Here is a 21,627-nt window from a genome sequence, read left to right as displayed (position 1 = left end):
ACTTTCCAGTTAGGCCAAAACTACTCAGGAAAGGACTGGTGGCAGGTGTGGCCTGGGAAGAGTCTCAAGGGCCAGACAGAGGCCAGGAGGGCCACATTTGGCCCCCACATCTGAGGTTACTTGCCAGTGTGTTACGTACAAACTCCCTGTAGGCAAAAAAGATTGTCAGGTGTGCATACAGTATTATGATGCAACAATAAAACTGCTAGCACATTTTTTTGTAAAAAGCTAAGCAGGGTTCAGCATGGTATCAAACTGGATAGGAAACCATGTGTTGAGATTCCTCCATTGCAGGAGGAGGTTGGGCTAGATGACCCTCAGGGTCCCTTGCAACTCTACAAGTCTATGGTTCTAGGGCTTAACTGGATGGGTGTGGGTTCAAATCTTCACCTAGCAATGAATGCACAATCCACAACCAGTCAAAGCCGCAGATTTGCCACCACATTCTGCGGGATGTGTGTGGACTGCCTTTCCTGGCGACCTTGGTGGGAGGGTAAAGGAAAAGAGACGCAATAATAAAGAGAGGCACGTTTACTGCCCTGGGCTCCTCAAAGGCAGATTAGGAAATCCCGGCGCTTCCTTATAGCAACCAGAGAAATGCCAAGTCTATTTTAAAAGTCTGCATGCTCGCACTTTCCTCCAGACCAGGCTTCTCCAAACTGCTGCGGCCCTCCAGATGTTTTGGTCTACAACTCCCATGATCCCTAGCTAACAGGACCAGTGGTCGGGGAAGATGGGAATTGTAGTCCAAAACATCTGGAGAGCCGAAGTTTTGGGATGCCTGCTCCAGACAGTTTCCCCTTCTCCTATACCCGTTTCTTCCATTGAAATGAAAACTTGGCGGGGGGGGGGGTGTTGTCATAGTACACAGAACAAATTAGGCGTTTGCATGGATCCTGTCCGGACCACGCCAGCAACACGCGCTTAAGCAGTGCGTCTCCGACCCGCCCTCCGCTCCCGATACGCGCCGCGCTTCCGCGCTCTCCTGCCGAGCCGGGGCGGAGCCAGGCTGGTCACGGGGAAGAGAGACCCGCAGAGCGGCTGCTTGTTCCCGGGGCAAGGAAGAGGTTCCGAGGGCGAGAGCCATGGCTGCGTTCCTGGAGCTGAGCACCAAGGCGAGGATGCCCCTCTTCGGGCTGGGCACTTGGCAGGTACCGGTACTGGGGGGCAAAGCGGGCGCGGGGACCTCGCGGCTGCGGCTGCTTTTGCAGTTTGTACTTTGCAGCGCGGCGCCTTAAAGGCTGCCCGGGCTGCTGTCGGGAGTTGCGCGCCTGGCTCCTTTTAAGCCTTTTCCCCATTTATTTCTTTTCCTTGCGCGTCTGGAGTGAGAGGGAGACCCGCGGTGTCGGCGCGTGACCCGCTTGCCCGGCGGAGCGCTTAGCCGCCGTGCGTTTCCGCACGTTTGCTCAGCGTAGCCGGGAAAGGAGACCGGCCTTGCAGCGCTTTGGAGCTACTTCCATGCAACTTTTTCCCTTCTCTGTTTTTTATTGCCTATATCCAGCTCGATTCGGGTAATATAAGATGCATCCAAAACCGGGTGCGTTTCTAGGACAAATGTTTCCTTTGAATTGTGCTGCTTCGGCCAGTGAAAACAACAACAACGCACAAGCCTCGTTCTCACGTGCAGATCGTTTTCTCGGAGTGCCTGCACGTGAGACTTCACGGCGCTTGAGAGTTATCAAAGCAGCTGCAGGTCCGGTTTTGCTTATTAGCAATTGAGAGGCGTCTTCTCCCCAAAGTTGCCTTGCTTCCATTTTTAAGCAAGCCAAGGCAGTGGTTGGGCCATTATCTTATGACTGCGCGTCCAGGGAGTTTTATTCTGCGCCGTGATATCGAAAGGTTTTTTTTTAGTTTTTATTATTATTATCTTGAATCAGGTGGCAATTTCATTGGATAGACCTAGACCTAGTATAGGAGAGGGGAAGAGAAGAAAATCGTACTTTTGTGCATGCACGTTCATATACCGTATGCCTGCCTGCCGCTCCCAGTGATAATTTGCATTTGTGGATGGGGCCGTTGCCAGCATCCTCACAAATAGAACTCGTTTCCTCTGGTCGCCTCATAGCCCCTCAGATCCAAGTGGTTCTCAGTTGTAAGTTCAGACGTTTTGCTGCCAGACATGACCTCTGAAGTGTTTTGCTGGACCTGGCGACTTGCGTGTGTGAATGGCCAATGCAGAATTCATTCATATCAGCATTTTCCTTTCTCCTCTCATCAACTCGCCCACAAAGCTTTTCAGAAGTGTCAGTTCCCATGCAGTTTCCAGCCTTCCAAGTTCATAGTCATCAAGTGAGGTACAAAAGTATCTCTTGTAGTTGCGATGACCCCAAATGAACAGCAACCCCATTAGGACGACCTCTAGTGTCCGGTTTAGTGGCAGAATTTGTAAGCCAAGGCAGTTCACTCCTTTCTTTCCCCAATTTTTTAAAATTCATTTTAAACATAGAAATAAAACAAACAACAAAAATACTACTTCTTAATCATAACTTTCCTTAACATCATTAGGTGACTTCCCTCAGTCCCCTCCATCTGAATTTCATTTCTATTCATCTTTCATACAATTTACAAATAAGCCAATTTTACCCTGAAACATTCTATACTTAACCTACATTATTCATTTACACCGAAAGTCTATATTTACTTCCCTAAGGGATCTTAAATATGACAATATTTTTTCACATATAATTTAAAATTCTTCCAATCTTCTTCCACCGTCTCCTCTTCCTGGTCGCAGAGTCTCCCAGTCAATTCGGCAAGTTCCATAAAGTCATATCATCTTCATCTGCCAATCGTCTATCGTTGGTATATCTTGAGTCTTCCAATTCTTGGCAAGTAGTCTTGCAGCAGTTGTGGCATACAGAAAGAAAGTACCGTATAAGACGACCCCCAACTTTTCCAGTTAAAATATAGAGTTTGGGATATACTCGCCGTATAAGAAATACGACCCGGCGTATAATACGAACCCCAACTTTTGAGAAGATTTTCCAGAGTTAAAAAGTAGTCTTATACGCAGGAATATACAGTAATATATTTTGGGGGGACTTCCTCCCCTCCTATTCCAAGTAGAAAGGCTTATGGTTTCTTAATACACTTGGTTTATGAACACAATTGGTTCCGGAAGTCTGTTTATAAACTGAAGCGTTCATAAACTGAAGCGAACTTTCCCATTGAAAGTAATGGAAAGTGGATTAATCTGTTCCAGATGGTCCGCGGAGTACTTAAACTGAAGCGAACTTTCCCATTGAAAGTAATGGAAAGTGGATTAATCCGTTCCAGACGGGTCTGCGGAGTACTCAACCTGAAGCGTACTTAACTCGAAACATGGGTGTAATTGGTTCCGGAAGTCTGTTTATAAACTGAAGCGTTCATAAACTGAAGCGAACTTTCCCATTGAAAGTAATGGAAAGTGAATTAATCCGTTCCAGATGGGTCCGCGGCATTCGTAAACCGAAAATTCATAAACCGAGGTGTTCATAAATCGAGGTTCCACTGTAAATGTGTTTTTCAACACCTTTTTCAACTCATTGTAAATATTTTCCCAAAAGTCTTTTACTTTGGGGCACATCCACCACATGTGGTAAAAGGTTCCTTCTTTTTCTTTACATAAGGCAGTTCACTCCTGGCTTTACTCTTCTCAAACATTCATCAGTGATGTGGAATTCCTGGTAAATTTTAAGGTTGAAAATGTTCCTGCACCCATTTTCCAGTTCAAAACAATTTTCCTCTGCGGACGTTGCACTTGGCATGAGAATTTTTTCCCCAGTGCTCTAGATCGTGATCCAGTGTAGCCCGCATATTATATTTGCATTCAGTAGATAAATCATTTTTTTCCTAAATCATTTTTATTCATTTTATAAACACAACCAGCAACACATATAACAAACATATCACTAACATAAAGCATCATAAAAATATACAATAAAAAAGAAAAACTTAAATACAATAAATCATTTCCCTTTAACATTCTAAGGGGGGGACTTCCTCGAATCCCCCCTATCTGAGGTTCATTTCTATTCATCTTTAGCAATTTCTAATTCATAATTTTGAACTCCTTCCAATTTCATCTCTCACTCTAACAACTTATTTAACATAATTCTCAAACCTGCAGTTTCTATACACTTCTAAATCCACTCCTAATACTCAATTTTACCATACTTTTAAAAATACATTTAAAAATATTTCCAGCCTTCTTCCACCGGTCCTTCTCCCCGGTCACGCAGTCTCCCGGTCAGCTCGGCAAGTTCCATATAGACCATCATTTTCATTTGCCAATCTTCCACTGTTGGTATCTCTAGGGTTTTCCAGCTCTTAGCTAATAATACTCTTGCCGCTGTTGTGGCATACAGAAAAAAGGTTACATCTTTCTTGGGAATTTCTTTCCCGACTATACCCAATAGAAAGGATTCTGGTTTCTTAATGTGTTTTTCAACACTAGGACAAATCTTAAATATGCTTAGTATTTGTGGTAAACAGCGTTTGATTGAAATTTTAAAATGTTTAAAATTTCCGAGGGTTTTGAATGTTGAGGTTCAATTTATGTTTTGAATTTCTTTACATTGTATAATTTCTGGCATTGTAAGCCACTTTGCGACCTAGACAGTGAAAAACAGGATATAAAAATTTTAAATGGTATTTTTTTTTTAAAAAAAAGAAAAGCTAAATGCTTTGAAGTTCCAAGCTTGGCTAACACTGGGTTTGCAGTTGGCACCCATCCATTGTACTAATGAACTTGCGAAAAAGTAAAGTGCTGGCAAATTATCCATCCCACATTCACACACACACACAGTGGACTTTGCTCATTGTTGCTGCAGAGGAATTGATGGGTAGAAATGGCAAAGAAGCACGGTTTTGGTTAAACATCAGGAACAGTGTTCTTAAGAGGTGTTCAACAGTAGACTAGACTGCTTTGGGAAATGATGGGAAATACCTTTGAACAGAGGTTGGCCGGGGTTTGAACAGAGGCTGGTCAGCCATCTTGCCAGGGATGCTGTAACATTGAACAGGCAGTTGGATGATAGCCCCCAGATCCCTATCAAAACTACAACGACCTAGCATAGGTCAGCGGTAGAGCTTCTGTCTTGCATGCAGAGGGTCCCAGGTTCAATGCCCAGCAGCTCCAGGTAGGACAGGGGGAGATTCCCTGCCTGAAACCCTGGAGAGCTGCTGCCAGCCAGTGTGGACAGTATTGAGCTAGGTGGACCAATGGGTCTGGCTCAGTATAAGGAAACTGCCTTATAACTGTTGTTGTTCTTGGCGTCCGTCTGTCTCAGGAGACAGTGGAGGAGTGTGCCTTTGGGGGTGAAGTCAAACTGTTCCAGCGCCTGCAGTAGAGAGCCAGTGTGGTGTAGTGGTTAAGAGTGGTAGACTCATAATCTGGGGAACCGGGTTCGCGTCTCCGCTCCTCCACATGCAGCTGCTAGTCACACTTCTTTGAAGTCTATCAGCCCCACTCATTTCACAGAGTGTTTGTTGTGGAGGAGGAAGGGAAAGGAGAATGTTAGCCGCTTTGAGACTCCTTCGGGTAGTGATGAAGCGGGATATCAAATTCTTCTTCTTCTGCATCTGGTTGTGCTGCTGCAGATGCACCAGGACATTTCTTCTCTGTGCTCTCCTCCCAGCCGTCATGCCTTTTCTGGTCACTGCTGTGGATACACAACCAGGCAGTCTGAGGTCGTCTGCAAGGGATTCCCACACAGTGGGGCTGATGTCGCTAGCCTTCATGTCACAACTGCAGACATATTTATTACACAGAGTTGGTCTGCCAACAGGCCTGGTGCCAGCTCCCCATAGAGCACGTCCTTGGGGATCCTGCCATCTTCTGTTCTGTGGACATGACTAAGCCAGAGTAGACTTTGTTGAGACAGGAGCGCAAACATGCTGGGAATGTGGGCTTGGGAGAGCACATCTTTGTTTAAGACTCTGTGCTGCCATGTGAGGCCCCAAACCTTCCTGATGCAGCACATGTGGAAGGCGTCGAGGCGTCGCCCCTGCCAGTTGTCGGTGACCATGACTCACTTCCATAAAGCAGTGTGCACAACACGCAAGACCATCTTGGTATTGGGAGTTAGCACCACGTTTTCCTATACCCTTTTGGAGAGGCGAGCCATTGCAGTAGCTGCCTTGCGAATATGCTTGTCCAGCTCAGCGTCGATGGAGAGGCTCCTGGTTATGGGGAAACCCAGATAGACAAAATTGCCTGCCACCTCAAGCGTGTGGTTACCAGCGCTGATGCGTGGAGTACCTGGTGATGTCCTGACCCAGGATGTTGGCCTTCTCCAGACTGATGGTGAGGCCGAGCTCCCCACAGGCTTTGACAAAACAGTTGTCAAGGCCTCATCAACTGCAAACAACACCCCTCAATTTATAGTTCATAGAGAATTCCTAGTTAGAATCATCCGGTTTTGGGAAGCCTAAGAGTTGTTTCACGGTAATTTGTGTTTGAGGTTGGGTCAGCGTCACAAATTTCTTTCCCCATGGCCTTGTTGTGGAAGCACCGCCAAGAGGAAAACGTTGCCTTTCTCATTCTGTGAAATCAAAACTAGAATCATAGAATCATAGAGTTGGAAGAGACCACAAGGGCTATCCAGTCCAACCCCCTGCCAAGCAGGAAACACCATCAAAGCATTCTTGACATAAGTCTGTCAAGCCTCTGCTTAAAGACCTCCAAAGAAGGAGACTCCACCACACTTCTTGGCAGCAAAGTCCACTGTCGAACAGCTCTTACTGTCAGGAAGTTCTTCCTAATGTTTAGGTGGAATCTTCTTTCTTGTAGTTTGAATCCATTGCTCCGTGTCCGCTTCTCTGGAGCAGCAGAAAACAACCTTTCTCCCTCCTTTTATATATTTGAACATGGCTATCATATCACCCCTTAACCTTCTCTTCTCCAGGCTAAACATACCCAGCTCCCTAAGCCGTTCCTCATAAGGCATTGTTTCCAGGCCTTTGACCATTTTGGTTGCCCTCTTCTGGACACATTCCAGCTTGTCAGTATCCTTCTTGAACTGTGGTGCCCAGAACTGGACACAGTACTCCAGGTGAGGTCTGACCAGAGGAGAATTCAGTGGTACTATTACTTCCCTTGATCTAGATGCTATACTCCTATTGATGCAGCCCACTGTTTGTTCAGCCTCATAAAAGTAATGGAAACAATTTTAGAAATATAAAGCAGTGACGCCGTATGTTTCTGCCTCCTCCTGTCATAAGGCGGCCTGAACTTCCTCTGCTGCCTAACATCCCCTCCCCGTTTTTCATCTTTTACCCTATTACCCCTATTCAGGCACCACTTGCACCAATGAGGCAAGCATGGGAGGAAATGGGGTCAGGCGACTCCTCCCACCATTGCCATTCTTAGGCATAACCTCTGAAATGGGGAGCCGGTTCTACGGATGAAATTTTCCTGCCTGGTTTAATTCCCTGAGTTCTAAATCCGATGGGTCCCATCACCACTGTGTGAGAAGCACTGGTCTAGGGGAAGTTTGGCTAACATGGTTTTTGCTGACTCAGAGTTAGAAGCAGAGCTGTGGTGGATCAGCCTTCCCTGACCAGGAGCCCTCAGAATGAATGATGGGAATTGTAGTCCAAAACATTTGGAGGGCATCAGGCTGGGAAATGCTGATTTAGATGGCAAGTCTAAATCTGCCCCTTTGCCTGTGCCGCTCTGCGAAGTACCAGGTGTGTGGGTGGAAGTTTGGAATATTTGGCCCAGATTAACATTTTGTCATATCAACTCTATACCCAGGTTAGCATAACTGAAATCTAATGGGCCCCAGCAAACAATTCCAGCATCTCAGTGTCAAATTATTTTACCTATTTGGAACTAGTTTTGTGCAAGTTTTTTGAAGCTAGCAACTTGGTCATCCTTTTCATTCTTCTTCTGAAAATTGTTTTCCAGATTGTAAATCTCATTTATTGTGGGAAAAAATATATATATTCGGAGTGGGGGGGGGGGAGAAGGGTAGTATGTGGTACTATTTGGTTTTTTCTTTTTGTGGTAATGTTTGAAAATGTTTAATAAATCCAGTTGGTAATACAGTGGTACCTCTACTTACGAATGTTTCTACTTACGAATGGAGCTCCGTCCGCCATCTTGGATGCGGTTTAGATAGAATTTTTTCTACTTACGAATTTTTAGATAGGGTTGCTTCTACTTACGAATTTTTCTCCCAGTGCATTCCTATGGGATTCGACTTACACATTTTTTCGACTTACGAATGTGCGTTTGGAACGCATTAAATTCGTAAGTAGAGGTACCACTGTATATCTGACATTTATTCGAATTGGGAATGTTAGTTTGTTTTAGGGGAAAGAAGGCAATTTGGTACATTTCAAAGGCTGGCAATGCTTGTTTTGGTGCTTGGAAAAAAAAATACAAATTTTGTATTTCAGGCACCTGTTGGAAAAGTAGGAGAAGCCGTTAAATGCGCCATTGACCTCGGATACCGCCACTTCGACTGCGCCCGCTACTACAAGAATGAGGATGAGATTGGGAGTGCCCTCCAGCAGAAAATCAAGGAAGGGGCTGTGAAACGGGAAGAGCTTTTCGTTGTTAGCAAGGTAAGGTTGTTATTACAGCAAGAAGATTCCTCTGAGCCCCTGCCTGAGGTTGTTGATTTTCAGTGAGAAACCGTCTTGGGAGCACATTCTGGATTGGGCCCTAATTCCTTTCCCCACTTCAAATTAAACATGGCTGGTTTGAGCGCTTAAAATAAAAAGCATGGCCAACAATGTATAGATTGGTCCTGAGTACAATCAACAGAATATTATTTTCCTATACTGTTACCCTTTTGGCTACAGGTGTGTGTGTGTGTGTGTGTGTGTGTGTGTGTGTGTGTGTGTGTGTGAGAGAGAGAGAGAGAGAGAGAGAGAGAGAGAGAGAGAGAGAGAGAGAGAGAGAGAGAGAGAGAGTGCTGTGAGGTGCATGTCTGAATGCTTCTTCATGGTGAGGGTAAGGGAGAGGCCATTGTGAAGAAACAGACACAAGGAAAACTGGCATGTCAGATAATACTAGTCCTAAACTAGCTTTCTCCCAAGATTTTATATATTAATTTCATAATGTGCAAACCGCTCTGCATTCAGAGAATAACCAAGCAGTGTGCAGAAAAAATAATATGGAGCATAAGACAGCATTTGCATGCAAACAAATCCCGATGAGAATTGAAAAGTGCAGAAATAGACCAATTTGGGAAGCGTTGGGAGAGAGAGAAAGTTCGACTAATGTCAAAAATGTAACACAGAGGGCTTGCTATACTTCTTGAGTGAAGAGAATTGGACTACAATTCCCATCATCCCACTAGACATTCTGTCTGACGTTTTTGGGAGTTGTAGTCCAACAGCATCTAGAGGGCCCCATGTTGGCTTTCCCTGGCCTGGGGTCTGCAACGGTTCCTTGGGTTAAGGACTCTTCATCGGAGTTGAAAGTGACGTTTTCTGCCAACTCCGCAGAGGAGACTGGTCAATGTGCTGAGGAATTTCTTCTTCCCCTGCATAGCTGTGGTGCACTTTCCATGAGAAGCACTTAGTGAAGGCATCATTCCAGGATTCTCTCTCTGCCCTGAAGCTGGACTACTTGGACCTCTATCTCATGCACTTTCCCATGGGATTCAAGGTAACTCTGAAGCCCCTCCTCATCCCTTTCTGCTCAGTGGGCCTTGGATGTTGCAGGAAGATTTTCATCCCTCCCAAGAGACATTGGGTGGGACATTGGGAAGTGGCCAACAGACAGAAACATAACAATTGCACTTTTCTCTCCGTCAGGCCGGAGAGGATTTATCTCCCCGTGATGAGAAGGGTATGGTCATCCCCAGCAGCACGGATTATCTGGCCACTTGGGAGGTAAGCTTGACTTGAGCTCATTTTTAAGGTGCTTCAATGAATTACATATTGTGCTTGAGCAGGAAAATCAGGGATGCTACAGAACTCGAAGCAGCCCACGAAGATTTTGGACAAAGGTCTTCTCATTTGCAGCTCTATTCCCTGAAATCCCTTTTTCAATCTGAGATGATGAAGATGGAGGCCAGATTATTTTTTTATAAGTGCAAAGCTTATTAACACAGGAAGATGCCTTACTGGAGGCATGCAATCACAAGGCCTTCTAAGCGTTGCTGGACTACAATTCCTATCATCCATGCCCTTTGGCCGTGCTGACTTGATGGGGGTTGGAGTCCTAGCATTTGGAGTACCCCATGTTGGCTACCCCTGCTCTACAGTGACTGGCAGTGACTATCCAGGGATCTTCTCAAGTCCTACCTGCACATGCCAGGGATTGAACCTGAGATCTTTTGAAGGCAAAGCAAGTACAGTGGTACCTCTACTTACGAATTTAATGCATTCCGAATGCACATTTGTAAGTAGAAAAAAATTGTAAGTCGAATCCCATAGGTATGCATTGGGAGAAAAAATTCGTAAGTAGAAGCAACCCTATCTAAAAATTCGTAAGTAGAAAAAATCCTATCTAAACTGCATCCAAGATGGCGGACGGAGCTCCATTCGTAAGTAGAAACATTCATAAGTCGAGTCATTCGTAAGTAGAGGTACCACTGTACTCTGCCAAAGAGCAACAGTCTCCTCCCAGCCGAGCAGTAGGTCTCCTCACCTCCCAAGTGCTCTAATGGTGAGAAAAACCAGTGCATTAATTGAATTATCTTCCAGTCAAGCACAGGCATTCCCAGTTCCAGTCAAGTATAGGGATTACCAGCCAGAGTTGAGCATCATTGAGAAGCACTTACCTGGGAGGTTAGAACAGGCATCCCCAAACTTCGGCTCTCCAGATGTTTTGGACTACAATTCCTATCATCCCTGACCACTGGTCCTGTTAGTTAGGGATCATGGGAGTTGTAGGCCAAAACATCTGGAGGGCCACAGTTTGGGGATGCCTGGGTTAGAAGATTAATTGGGTTTTGTTTCAGCCCCATCCTCTGCAACCTTAACCCCTTTGGGTTAAACATAGATGTATGTATGTATTTTTGAAAATTTTCACTGAGAAAATAAAGTGAAAAAAGCAAAAACAAAACACAACGAAACAATGAAATTGTGTTACAATATAATATATGGGTGTGTAAGTAGTACAGTTATTTCAACAAACATAAAATTATCATTAACACGTCATGCTTTTTATAAATGGATCCCAAACATTGTTATATTTATTCAGACACAATCTGCATCTAAAAGCAACTTGTTTGTATGTTGCAAGAGTTGTCATGTCTTCTATCTATTGATCAGAGGGGCAATGGTATTTTCTTTCCAATGAATCAGTATCAGAAGTAAGGGCGCAGAGAGACCACATACGTTGACCCCGTATAGTTGGTATATATTTTGAAATGATGTAATTATCTGACAATTTTAAATTTCCCCCACAGTAGTATTTCCAAAAATTTCTAAGTGTCGGACATTGCATAAACATGAGTTTCAAAGAAGCATTTTCCTTATCACATCTCCAGCTGCATGTCATCCTAGCTTAATCATGGCTTTTGACATGCTGGTGATATTCCACCCGTCTAAATCAGGCACCCCCAAACTGCGGCCCTCCAGATGTTTTGGCCTACAACTCCCATGATCCCTAGCTAACAGGACCAGTGGTCGGGGAAGATGGGAATTGTAGTCCAAAACATCTGGAGGGCCGAAGTTTGGGGATGCCTGGTCTAAATGGTTCACTTAGCCAGGGATGCTGTGCTCTTGCCACCTGTGGTTATAGCTCAGGTGTGAAAGTTTGTTACAGCACATAGGAGCTGAACTTCATCTGCCTTCCTACTCTCCCCTTAGGCAATGGAGGAACTGGTGGATTGTGGGCTGGTGAAAGCCATTGGGATCTCCAATTTCAACCACGATCAGATCGAGAGGCTCTTGCAGAAACCTGGCCTGAAGCACAAGCCCGTCAACCACCAGGTGAGTACCCGGTAGGGCTAGCATCTCTGCCAGCTTCGTGTGTGTGTGTGTGTAGAGTGGGAAGTGAGTTCGAAAATGTTTTGTTTCCCCTAAAGTTCAAAGGTGTGTGTCAGTGCCTGCTAGTTGAGTAATCCAGAGTTTTCTTGGGCTTGCAGATTGAGTGCCACCCGTACCTTACCCAGGAGAAGCTGGTCCACTACTGCCAATCCAAAGGGATCTCTGTGACTGCTTACCGACCTTTCGGCGCCCATACGTAAGACTGCTTTGAATGGAAACTTTTGGTGGGATGATAACATTCGCTGTCCCGATTGTTTGCTTTCTCTGTTTATGTTGTGTGTTCAAGTGTATATGGCCATGGAGTCATTGATGGGTCTGTGGAGCTTATCTAGTTAATCTCCCAACTGTTGTATTTATTTATGCATTACCTGGTTTTCATATTACATGACACATTATTCTTGCAAATACAGACTCCCTAAGCCTAGACTCTGCTTAAACGCCTCCTGCAAAGGAAAATCTCTCGCCTTCCAAGGTCGGCAGCTACTAGTCACGATGGCTTTGCTCTACCTGTGTTGTCAGAAGCAGTCTGCCTGTAAATACAAACTACTGAATGCAAAGCACTGTTGTGCTCGTGTGTCCTGCTTGCAGGCTTCCTGTAGGCATCTGGTCAGATGGTGTGAGAACAGGATCCTGGACTGGATAGGCCTTTTGACCTGGTGCAGAAGGGATCTTTTCTTATGTCCTTAAAGGATGTTCCACAGCTCTTCTCACTTGGAAGTTTTTTCTAACATTGAGGAAGTGCAATTGGTTTTAGTCCTTGGCCTGGAGCAACAGAAAAACCAGTCTGCTCCATCTTCTTAGGGGACAACCCTCTAAATAATTAGAAGACGGTGACTCGTTTGTAAGCATCAGGCTAAACTTCCTAATGGTCAGAGCTGTTCAGTGGAGGTGATAGGCTCACCTTTGCTGGGGGTGTGTGTGTTTTAAGCAGAGGCTAACTTAAGCTACCTGTCAGGCTGTTGTAGTTGCAAACCGCACAGCAGACCTTGAACTGAGCAAGGGGTTGGATGAGATTACTTCCAAGCTCCCTCCCAACACCCAAAATTCTATGAGAATAAAAACGGGAATTGTGTTACTTGGAAGTAGTTTTGCCCCCTGCAAAACAGCTACTGCTGCAGTTCTATGTAGAACATCTAGGTTTTCTACTCAGTGTCACATTTGCCAAAGAGATAAGAGGATAACTCTTTGAAGTTTCAATCCAACACTTAGCTAGAAGCCCCATTGAACGCAGTGGGTCTTTCCTTCTGAATACACAGGCATGGAATCACAGTTAATGGGCGTGTTGACTTTTTTTTTTTTGGTAGTCTCAAACCGGGGGACCCTATCCTGTTGGAGGACCCAACAGTTAAAGAGATTGCTACAAGGCACAAGAAGAGCATCGCACAGGTAAATATAAATATGCTGAAGACAAAGAGTGAATAACGAGGCAGCCAGCCTGAGCTTGGGTGGTGCCTCATTTTTGCATGCAGATACAGGGACCCAGGTGGCGCTGTGGTTAAACCACTGAGCCTAGGGCTTGCTGATCAGAAGGTCGGCGGTTCGAATCCCTGTGACGGGGTGAGCTCCCGTTGCTTGGTCCCAGCTCCTGCCAACCTAGCAGTTCGAAAGCACATCAAAATGCAAGTAGATAAATAGGAACCGCTCCAGCAGGAAGGTAAACGGCATTTCCATGTTCTGCTCTGGTTCGCCAGAAGCGGCTTTGTCATGCTGGCCACATGACCTGGAAGCTGTACGCCGGCTCCCTCGGCCAATAATGCGAGATGAGCGCGCAACCCCAGAGTCGGTCACGACTGGACCTAATGGTCAGGGGTCCCTTTACCTCTGTGGAAAAGCTGAGGGAAGCCTCAGTCAACGTGGGAGCTTCTCTGCTGAAAATATAGTGGAACCTTGGTTTTCGAACGTAATCCATTCCAGAAGACCCGTTCGACTTCTGGAACATTTGAAAACTGAAGCATGCGTTTCTGGGTATTCGGCATTTGAAAGCCAAACGAGGCGCTCAAAAACTGAGGTGCCACTGTACTATGGTGCATCTATCTGCGTAGTAATTGTGGGGTGAGGGGTGCAGATTCGGTTCATTCCAGGCATGTAGCCATTCCTGTATTTGCATTTCCAAATCAGCCCACCAGAAAGGGGCTGATCGGGGGCTGTGCTCCTAATGCAAGAGGAGTATTGCATTAGGATCCTTGCAGAATGCTGCTTTTCACAGCGGTTGATTCCCATCTGGGCTTGGTAGGACTGCTTACTTTCTCCTGAGGAGGCTGTTTGCTGTTCATACAAACAAACATGAGAATGAGATGCGTAGTTTTGACTCTGGCATGAATTTAGCCTTTCAGCCAATCCCCATGGCAAGATTATTAAAGGGGTGGGGGAGATAGGGAGACAGTATTATTATTATTACTATTATTATTATTATTGCCACAGCTTCCAAACAAGTCTTGATTTGCCCCTACAGGTTCTGATCAGGTTTCACATCCAGAGGAACGTGGCTGTCATTCCCAAGTCAGAAAAACCACACCGCCTGGAAGAGAATTTTAAGGTAAAGGAGACTCTCCCTGCCCCATTCTTAATGCAGCCATGTGGACTTACCACTCACCTGAATCAAATAGCAGTTTGAGAAAGGTTGTGGTCCAGTGGTGTGGAGAGCATATGCTGTGCATTTAGAAGGATCCAGGTTCAAGTCTTGGTATCCTGGAGTTCTGTTGCTAGTTGCAGTGGATGATGCAATGGTCTGATGTAGTATGAAAAGGATTCTGAGGAGCTGAATGGCTTAATAGGTTTGTCCAGCCACCCTGCTGGCTGCTAGCTCCCAACACCAAACCCATAATCTGAGAGTATAATCTGTGTTCCCATAATCAAAGAGCATGGAGTGCATGGCCCCCTCTGAACATCCCAGTCATTACTTTCTAGCTTGCATTTGCAGTGCACTCTACGTGGGGCTGCCTTTGGAGATGACTTGGAAACTTCCGAGCACAATTCAAAGTGTTGGTGTTGACCTTTAAAGCCCTAAACGGCCTCGGTCCCGTATACCTGAAGGAGAGTCTCCATCCCCACCGTTCAGCCCGGACACAGAGATCGAGCGCCGAGGGCCTTCTGGCGGTTCCCTCATTGCGAGAAGTGAGGTTACAGGGAACCAGACAGAGGGCCTTCTTGGTAGCAGCACCCGCCCTGTGGAACGCCCTTCCATCAGATGTCAAGGAAATAAGCAGCTATCCTAATTTTAAAAGACATCTGAAGGCAGCCCTGTTTTGGGAAGCTTTTAGTATTTAATGCTGTATTGTTTTAATATTCAATTGGGAGCTGCCCAGAGTGGCTGGGGAAACCCAGCCAGATGGGCAGGGTATAAATAATAATTTATTATTAGTATTATTAGTATTATTATTCAACTGGTCCAAAATGCAGTGGCCAGATTGCTGCTTGGGGTTCCTTTTAGACCCACTTTTCAAACAGCTGCACTAATCCAATGTGCTCACCTTGGGATTTAGAGCTCTAAACAATTCAGGCCCCCAAAATCTGAAAGATCACCTCCTTCCCCACTGACTCTCTTGGATGTTAAGATTGGCAGAGGGAACCTACTTGGATAGTTCTACCGCTCACAGAGTTTCGGGGGTGGGGTGGGGGGTCAGCGTGGGAGAAATGATTATTTGTGGCTGTCCCTAAGTTATAGAATGCTTCACACACATAGGTGCATCTTAATATTGTATTCTTAAATTGCTGTAATCTACCCTGGGCCCTTGTGGTGAGGCAAGAAGTCTTAATTAATTACTTACCGGTAATTAACAATTTACTGCATCTGAGGCAGTGGTGTGTGCCAGAGTGGTGTAGTGGTTAGAGTTGAACTTCTGACCAGGGAGACCTGCACTCAACTCCTGGCCCAGCCATGAAGCTCAACATCTGCCAAATATCTAGTTACAGGTAGGTAGCCGTGTTGATCTGAGTGGAAGCAAAATAAAAAAAAATTCTTCAGTAGCACCTTAAAGACCAACAAAGTTTTTATTTTGGTATGAGCTTTCATGAAAGCTCATACCAAAATTAAAACTTTGTTGGTCTTTAAGGTGCTACTGAAGGAATTTTTTTATTTTGCCAAATATCCTTAGAGAGGATGCCACCCTGGGCTCCTTTGCAGAAGGCTGTGATAAAATGACAATAACTCTGGCATTCTGGAAGTTGCCATGCACACAGGAGCAACTACTCTTGCAGACCATGTACACTTAACACATTCCTCAGTAGGAATATTAATGCTCTCTGTTTTAAAACTGCACACCCCTTCTCTCTCGACCTCACACCCCCCCCCCCCCACCCTGGTTACCTTGACATTTCATTATTTACCCCATGGGCAGGGGGAATGTACCTCACTTTTTTCATTTTTTAATTACAGGTCTTTGACTTTGAATTGACTAAAGAAGAGATGGCGACTCTCCTCGGCTTGAACAAAAATTGGAGAGATTGTGTGATGGCTCAGTAAGCTTCAAACTTCCATGCTCCTCTCTCTCGTTTTTAGTGGGAGGTTTAGGAGGGGTTATAAAGCATTTCTTTTTCTGGAGTGCGCCACCAGTAGTTTGTTCCAAATTCTTTCCAACTTTTCTTAAAAACACAAAGAGCCTCCTCAACCAAATATAATTAAAAAGTAACCCTTTCGCATATGCTGTGGAATTTTGCCTGAAAAATGCTTGACTATAGGTGGCGCTGTGGGTTAAACCACAGAGCCTAGGGCTTGCCAATCAGAAGGTCGGCGGTTTGAATCCCCGCGACGGGGTGAGCTCCTGTTGCTCGGTCCCAGCTCCTGTCCACCTAGCAGTTCGAGAGCATGTCAAAGTGCAAGTAGATAAATAGGTACCGCTCCAGCGGGAAGGTGAATGGCGTTTCCGTGCGCTGCTCTGGTTCGCCAAAAGAGGCTTTGTCATGCTGGCCACATGACCTGGAAGCTGTACGCCTGCTCCCTCAGCCAATAGAGCGAGATGAGCGCTGCAACCCCACAGTCCATCACGACTGGACCTAATGGTCAGGGGTCCCTTTACCTTTAGGCAATGAGAGCTGCCACACAGAAGGGGGGGGGGCTAGAGCTAATGGGCTGACATCACAGTGGGGTAGATTTTGGTCGAACTGTAGAATTAAGTTAAGGGCAAGGGCTACTGGACAATGGTACTGATTATCAGAGGGACAGTGGGATTTCCTTTAATGGAAACATTCTTGGGGACAAATTGTGGGATGCTGTAACTGCGTTTTCTGCTTTGAGATGGGTTTGGAGTAGGTAGCATACAAAGTTGTGTTAAACCACTCTTAGCGTTGTGTTTGAATTGCTGCAACCCGCCCAGGGAGCTTAGGGTGAAGGGCGAGTAACAAACTGATGATAATAATCCTCTCCCGCCCCATGGTTTTACCTTTCATGAATTCAAACTCATGAAGCTTTTTTCCATGTCCTGTTCTTGCAGTTGTGTCAATCACAAAGACTACCCCTTCAAAGCTGATTACTAAGAACCGAAGCTGCTCTGGATGTAGAATTATTGCCTTTGGGACTCCTGCATCGTGAAGCTCTAGTGCAGGTACCTATTCTTAGCCAACCACTTTGGGCCTTTCATCCGAAAGAAGAGGAGAAATATTCAGAGCAAGTGGAATGAACAACCAGGGAGGACTCCACTGTTGTAAAAAGGCTACCTTCCTCATCTGTCTCTCCCTCTCGCCCCATCTACTGATTGAAGTTGGCCAAGTATTGAGTGTTGATCAAGGACCCAGCTAGAGGGTTCTTGTTGACTGTGATGCTTCTGCAACATCACTCGCGTTGGGTGAATCCCCCCTCCCCAGTTCAATTTGTAAGTGGGTGGGCTTGAGAGAAAAACAGCATCCAGAGAGCCATAGCTCCCCCACCTGATTTTTTTGAACCAGTTTGTGAACATCACGGGAGAAGGAGTTTTCTTCTCCAGTTCAGATTAAAATCTGAGCCAGAGAAGAATTTTTAGGCCCTAATGCTTGCCTTACATTTAAGGTGAGTATTATGCACTACCCAGTTGTGCATTCGGTGCCAATGAAGTCCTAACACCTTACCTGTTTTGTTACTGAGTGGTGTGTACCTTTTGGAAAGAATAAAAATAATTCCCACACCAACACTTGGGTAACCTGATTCATGCCACCTGTTTAAGATCTTCTGCCCATTGCATCCTGTTTATCCTCATCCAATGAACACTGGGAGCAGCCTCTTGCCTGTGACCCTTTCTTGTCAACAGCACAGCAGACCCCATGGCTACACACAGAAGGGGGCTAATCACACACACACACACCATCAGTACCTTAAATTATTTAGCAGAGAAGAGAATACCCAACCACCGGGTAGACATACTGCATTTATTGTGAATTGCAGGTTCAACATACTGGTTTTATTGCAGATACTTGAATGTAGAGTCCAAAAAGTGTATTAAAAACAACAAACCACCACCAAACAGTAACAGGCGGATCCAAAAGCCATTCACTGCATGATTTCATTCTGAAAGCCCAAGTGAAATTCAATATGTAAACAAGACGGTTTTAGGGGAAAGCACTGGACCTGTCCTTTGGATAGTGCCACATAACCTTAACTTTTATAATAAAAACGGCAGATGGAGGCAACAAAAACAAAAAAGCAGTAACAAGGCAATAACCGTTCCCAGGCTATAATTTGCATCTGAGAAGTGGGCCAGAAAACCTGAACAACCGTAAACCGAGTTGCCTATTTTTACTCCACCCGTCTAATTTATGGTGTAAAAGCAGAACCGCGTGTGATAATGTAAATTCAAACCTAACTTTTGTCACCCTTGTGGCTAATATATATACACAAGTCAAATAATATGGTTGTAAGTAAGGAATTTGGGGAGGAAGCGTTGGGGGCGTGAGCATCCCCTTCGTCAACACTCCCGCTTCCAAAATGCACCCAATGCAGCTGCTGTTCTTTCGGAGAGAACGTCCGTCTGCACAGGGTTCAATGGAGCCCCCTTCATCCCCACAACCCAGCTGGCCTTTGACCCTGCAGTACAAATAACTGGAGCGTTCAGCCGGAGGTGTGCGTAGGCCCTTCTATGGCACTAGACCTCTGACCAAGGGCCAGGGGGAGGAAGGACAGAGGTGTTGGGTGCATCTGCAAGTGGCTGGACTATGCCTATTTTAAGAGAGACCGAGATGCATAGAGACCTGATAAAGGGCAAATCTAGCGTGCGGTAAGTTAGAAATAGTGTGTTGCCAACAATGTGTATGCGTTTCTCGTGTGTGTTAATTACGGTAGTTTTATATAAATTAGCTACATAGTTTTATACAAGTGACATTATGTTGACGCTTAATACCCTTTCCACCCCACCCCCTCACTCTTTAAAACTATACTTTTAATCACCCATTAAAAGGCATCTGATACTTTCTTTTTAAAAAAAAATCTAATATTTCTCTTGCCACGTGCTTAATGGCAATTATGAAATCTTAATATAAAAAGTGTGTATTTTTTTGTAAAAAACAAAAAAGTTGTGATATTGGCTAGTTATGTACGTTTATAACTAAATATAGTACTCTAGCGGGTATTAAAAGCCTTCTACCATTAGTAGTGCCTTACAGCTAATTTTTGTAAAGCTATATGCATATATTCTAAAATTGCAAGTAACCAAAATGACAACAACAAAAAGGAGAGAGAGAGAAAAAAAGCTATCAGTACCGCTGTCAACTGCAATAATCCAAATTTAGGTTATTAACTTAAAACTAAACGGGGAAAAGGAACGATACCTTAAAAGTACAGAGCAGGTTTCAACTGTGTGCCGATTTGACATGGGCAAAGTACAGGATATATATATTGTCAGCAAAAGGTATTTCTTCCATGCCTCAATCTAAAGTGCAGAAAGAAAAAAGTAACAGGGCTCAATCCAGCTGTGGAAGTGGGTAGAATTTGTGGGGGATCCACAGCGGCCCGTTTTCTGTGGTCTCCCCAGTGGCATTCATTTTCGCAGAGCGGAGGAATCACTTGCCTCCTCTCATCTCCTGCCGTGTGGTTGACCTCATGCCACATTTCCCCTGGCCCTGCTGCAAAACAATATTTTTAAAAATACTGTTAATGGGCCAGGCACTGTTGCAACAGAGCATCGGTGTGATGTACCCATGCCATATGCGATTACATCCCAGGGAAGATGCACAAATCGTGGGCTTCCGAGGGAGAATGCAACAGGGAATTAACGCCAAACCCATCTCTGTTCAGTAAGGAGCCAGCGGCAAATAGGTCGTTTACACCTCTGCCTTTAAAACCCACTTATCAAATGCTTTTAATTTTTTCGCCCCCTCAGTGGTCCAGACTGATGCAGTCCTATTCCTAAGCATCATTCCGTTGAACTAGGACTGCATTTGGGAGGTGTACACACTAGAGGGCGCTGCTCTTCTACGGCACAAACACAGCCTTGCTCAGACACACAATTGGTTAGAGCTACTCAGTAGAAGTGTCTCTCGTTTCACAGCGTGGATTTCTTTTTAAGAATAAAGCTCTTGTTCGAAGGCACTACTATTAGGATGAATGCTTTAAGGCTGATTATTAAATACAGTGCTAATATACATGGTGTCTTTTGTTTTTTTAAAAAAATGGGATAATGCACCAAAAAACACAGCGGACCCTCAATGCCCTCCCTCCCACCCACCCCCGAAGGCCTTTTGGTAAACAAACATAAATATATATAAAAGGAAAGGGACAAATTTAGCACTTCCGTTATTAAAAACCGAGTTGGTCCAGCATCATTGGTGAGCTTCTTAGGGTTCCTTTTCAAATTGTCTCAAACCTGCTGAAAGAAAGAGAAGTTAGGGGGTGGCATAGATTCACAATAAAATGCCATTCCTCTGACCTATTTGCATAACCAAGAAATCCTAAATTGTGACAAAGACTGCTGATCACGGCATGGGTGAATCTGTCAAGCTCTGGTTTCTTGTAGTTTCTCAGTTTTTAAGTTCAGTTCTTCACACTGGGTGTTTTTAACACTCCCCATGAAAATTCAGCAGCACTTTAGGGCAAATGACTTTTAATACACACTTTCTTTTGCGAAGCATATTTTCTCTTAATACAGTGGTACATCGCAAGACGAATGCCTCGCGCAACGAAAAGCTCGCAAGACGAAAGGGGTTCGCACTTTTTTTGGTGACTCGCAAGACGAATTTTTCTATGGCTGTGCTTCACAAGACAAATGGGAACGCATTAATTAAATTTCAATGCATTCCTATGGGAAACTGCGCTTCGCAAGATGAAATTTTCGCAAAACGAAACAAGGAATGAATTAATTTCGTCTTGCGAGGCATCACTGTATTTATATTTTTCCTGATATAATGCATTTTTGTGCACATTATTACTTGGCTGGCAAAGTGCCCTGCAAAATTCAGAGAACAAATTCTGGTGTGGCTCTGTTTTGGTTGACGTGTGTTTTTTTAAAAAAACAGTTTGGATTAGTGGCCTCTAAATGCAACTTGAATCACATTTCTCCCCCATCGTGCTGATTCAGCGTTCTGATGCTGAATCGGCAAAGGCTGCAAAGAGCCCAGGTATTCCAGACAGTTATTAGCAATACCCTTTGCTCACTCTAAGGTCTGGAAGTAGTTAGCCATCACTTCCACACTCCATCTGCTGCTTTGTAACTCGAATAATATCCACTGTATTGTTTACCTGCTAACTGATTATCAAAAGGGTAAAGCATGAACACTTAAGGAATGAGGAAT

The 21,627-nt window shown here is 44.8% G+C and overlaps 2 protein-coding genes across 35 annotated transcripts in view; one reads left to right on the top strand and one right to left on the bottom strand.

Moving 5' to 3' along the window:
- The first annotated feature begins 1,006 nt into the window (after nucleotides 1–1,006).
- Nucleotides 1,007–18,036, top strand: LOC118090994 (aldo-keto reductase family 1 member B7). The gene is made up of 10 exons (XM_035127505.3): nucleotides 1,007–1,151; nucleotides 8,386–8,553; nucleotides 9,488–9,604; nucleotides 9,754–9,831; nucleotides 11,758–11,880; nucleotides 12,036–12,133; nucleotides 13,242–13,323; nucleotides 14,390–14,473; nucleotides 16,313–16,395; nucleotides 17,367–18,036. The coding sequence occupies exons 1-10, from the start codon at nucleotides 1,086–1,088 to the stop codon at nucleotides 17,407–17,409; spliced, it is 942 nt and encodes a 313-aa protein (XP_034983396.3). The 5' UTR covers nucleotides 1,007–1,085; the 3' UTR covers nucleotides 17,410–18,036.
- Nucleotides 18,037–18,257: 221 nt separating this feature from the next.
- CALD1 (caldesmon 1) overlaps nucleotides 18,258–21,627 on the bottom strand; it is a 184,006-nt gene continuing 180,636 nt past the window's right edge. For all 34 annotated transcript variants that reach the window (XM_060280022.2, XM_088676924.1, XM_088676927.1 and 31 more), the window contains one exon: nucleotides 18,258–20,702. In XM_060280022.2, coding sequence (XP_060136005.1) covers nucleotides 20,674–20,702 — 29 coding nt within the window. In that variant the 3' untranslated portion in view covers nucleotides 18,258–20,673. The remainder of the gene's footprint in view (nucleotides 20,703–21,627) is intronic.

Source organism: Zootoca vivipara, chromosome 9 (genome assembly GCF_965207765.1).
Source record: "Zootoca vivipara chromosome 9, rZooViv2.hap1.1, whole genome shotgun sequence".
NCBI classification, from domain to species: Eukaryota; Metazoa; Chordata; class Lepidosauria; order Squamata; family Lacertidae; genus Zootoca; species Zootoca vivipara.
The sequence above is the reverse complement of the archived record's forward strand: the minus strand, read 5'-3'. Positions and strand labels throughout refer to the sequence as shown.

Excerpts from the sequence above, each read along its gene's own strand:
- LOC118090994 (XM_035127505.3), top strand. The coding sequence starts at position 1,086 with ATGGCTGCGTTCCTGGAGCTGAGCACCAAGGCGAGGATGCCCCTCTTC. Across the intron at positions 12,134-13,241 it reads CGACCTTTCGGCGCCCATAC|TCTCAAACCGGGGGACCCTA; the intron begins GTAAGACTGCTT and ends TTTTTTTGGTAG. Across the intron at positions 13,324-14,389 it reads ACAAGAAGAGCATCGCACAG|GTTCTGATCAGGTTTCACAT; the intron begins GTAAATATAAAT and ends TTGCCCCTACAG.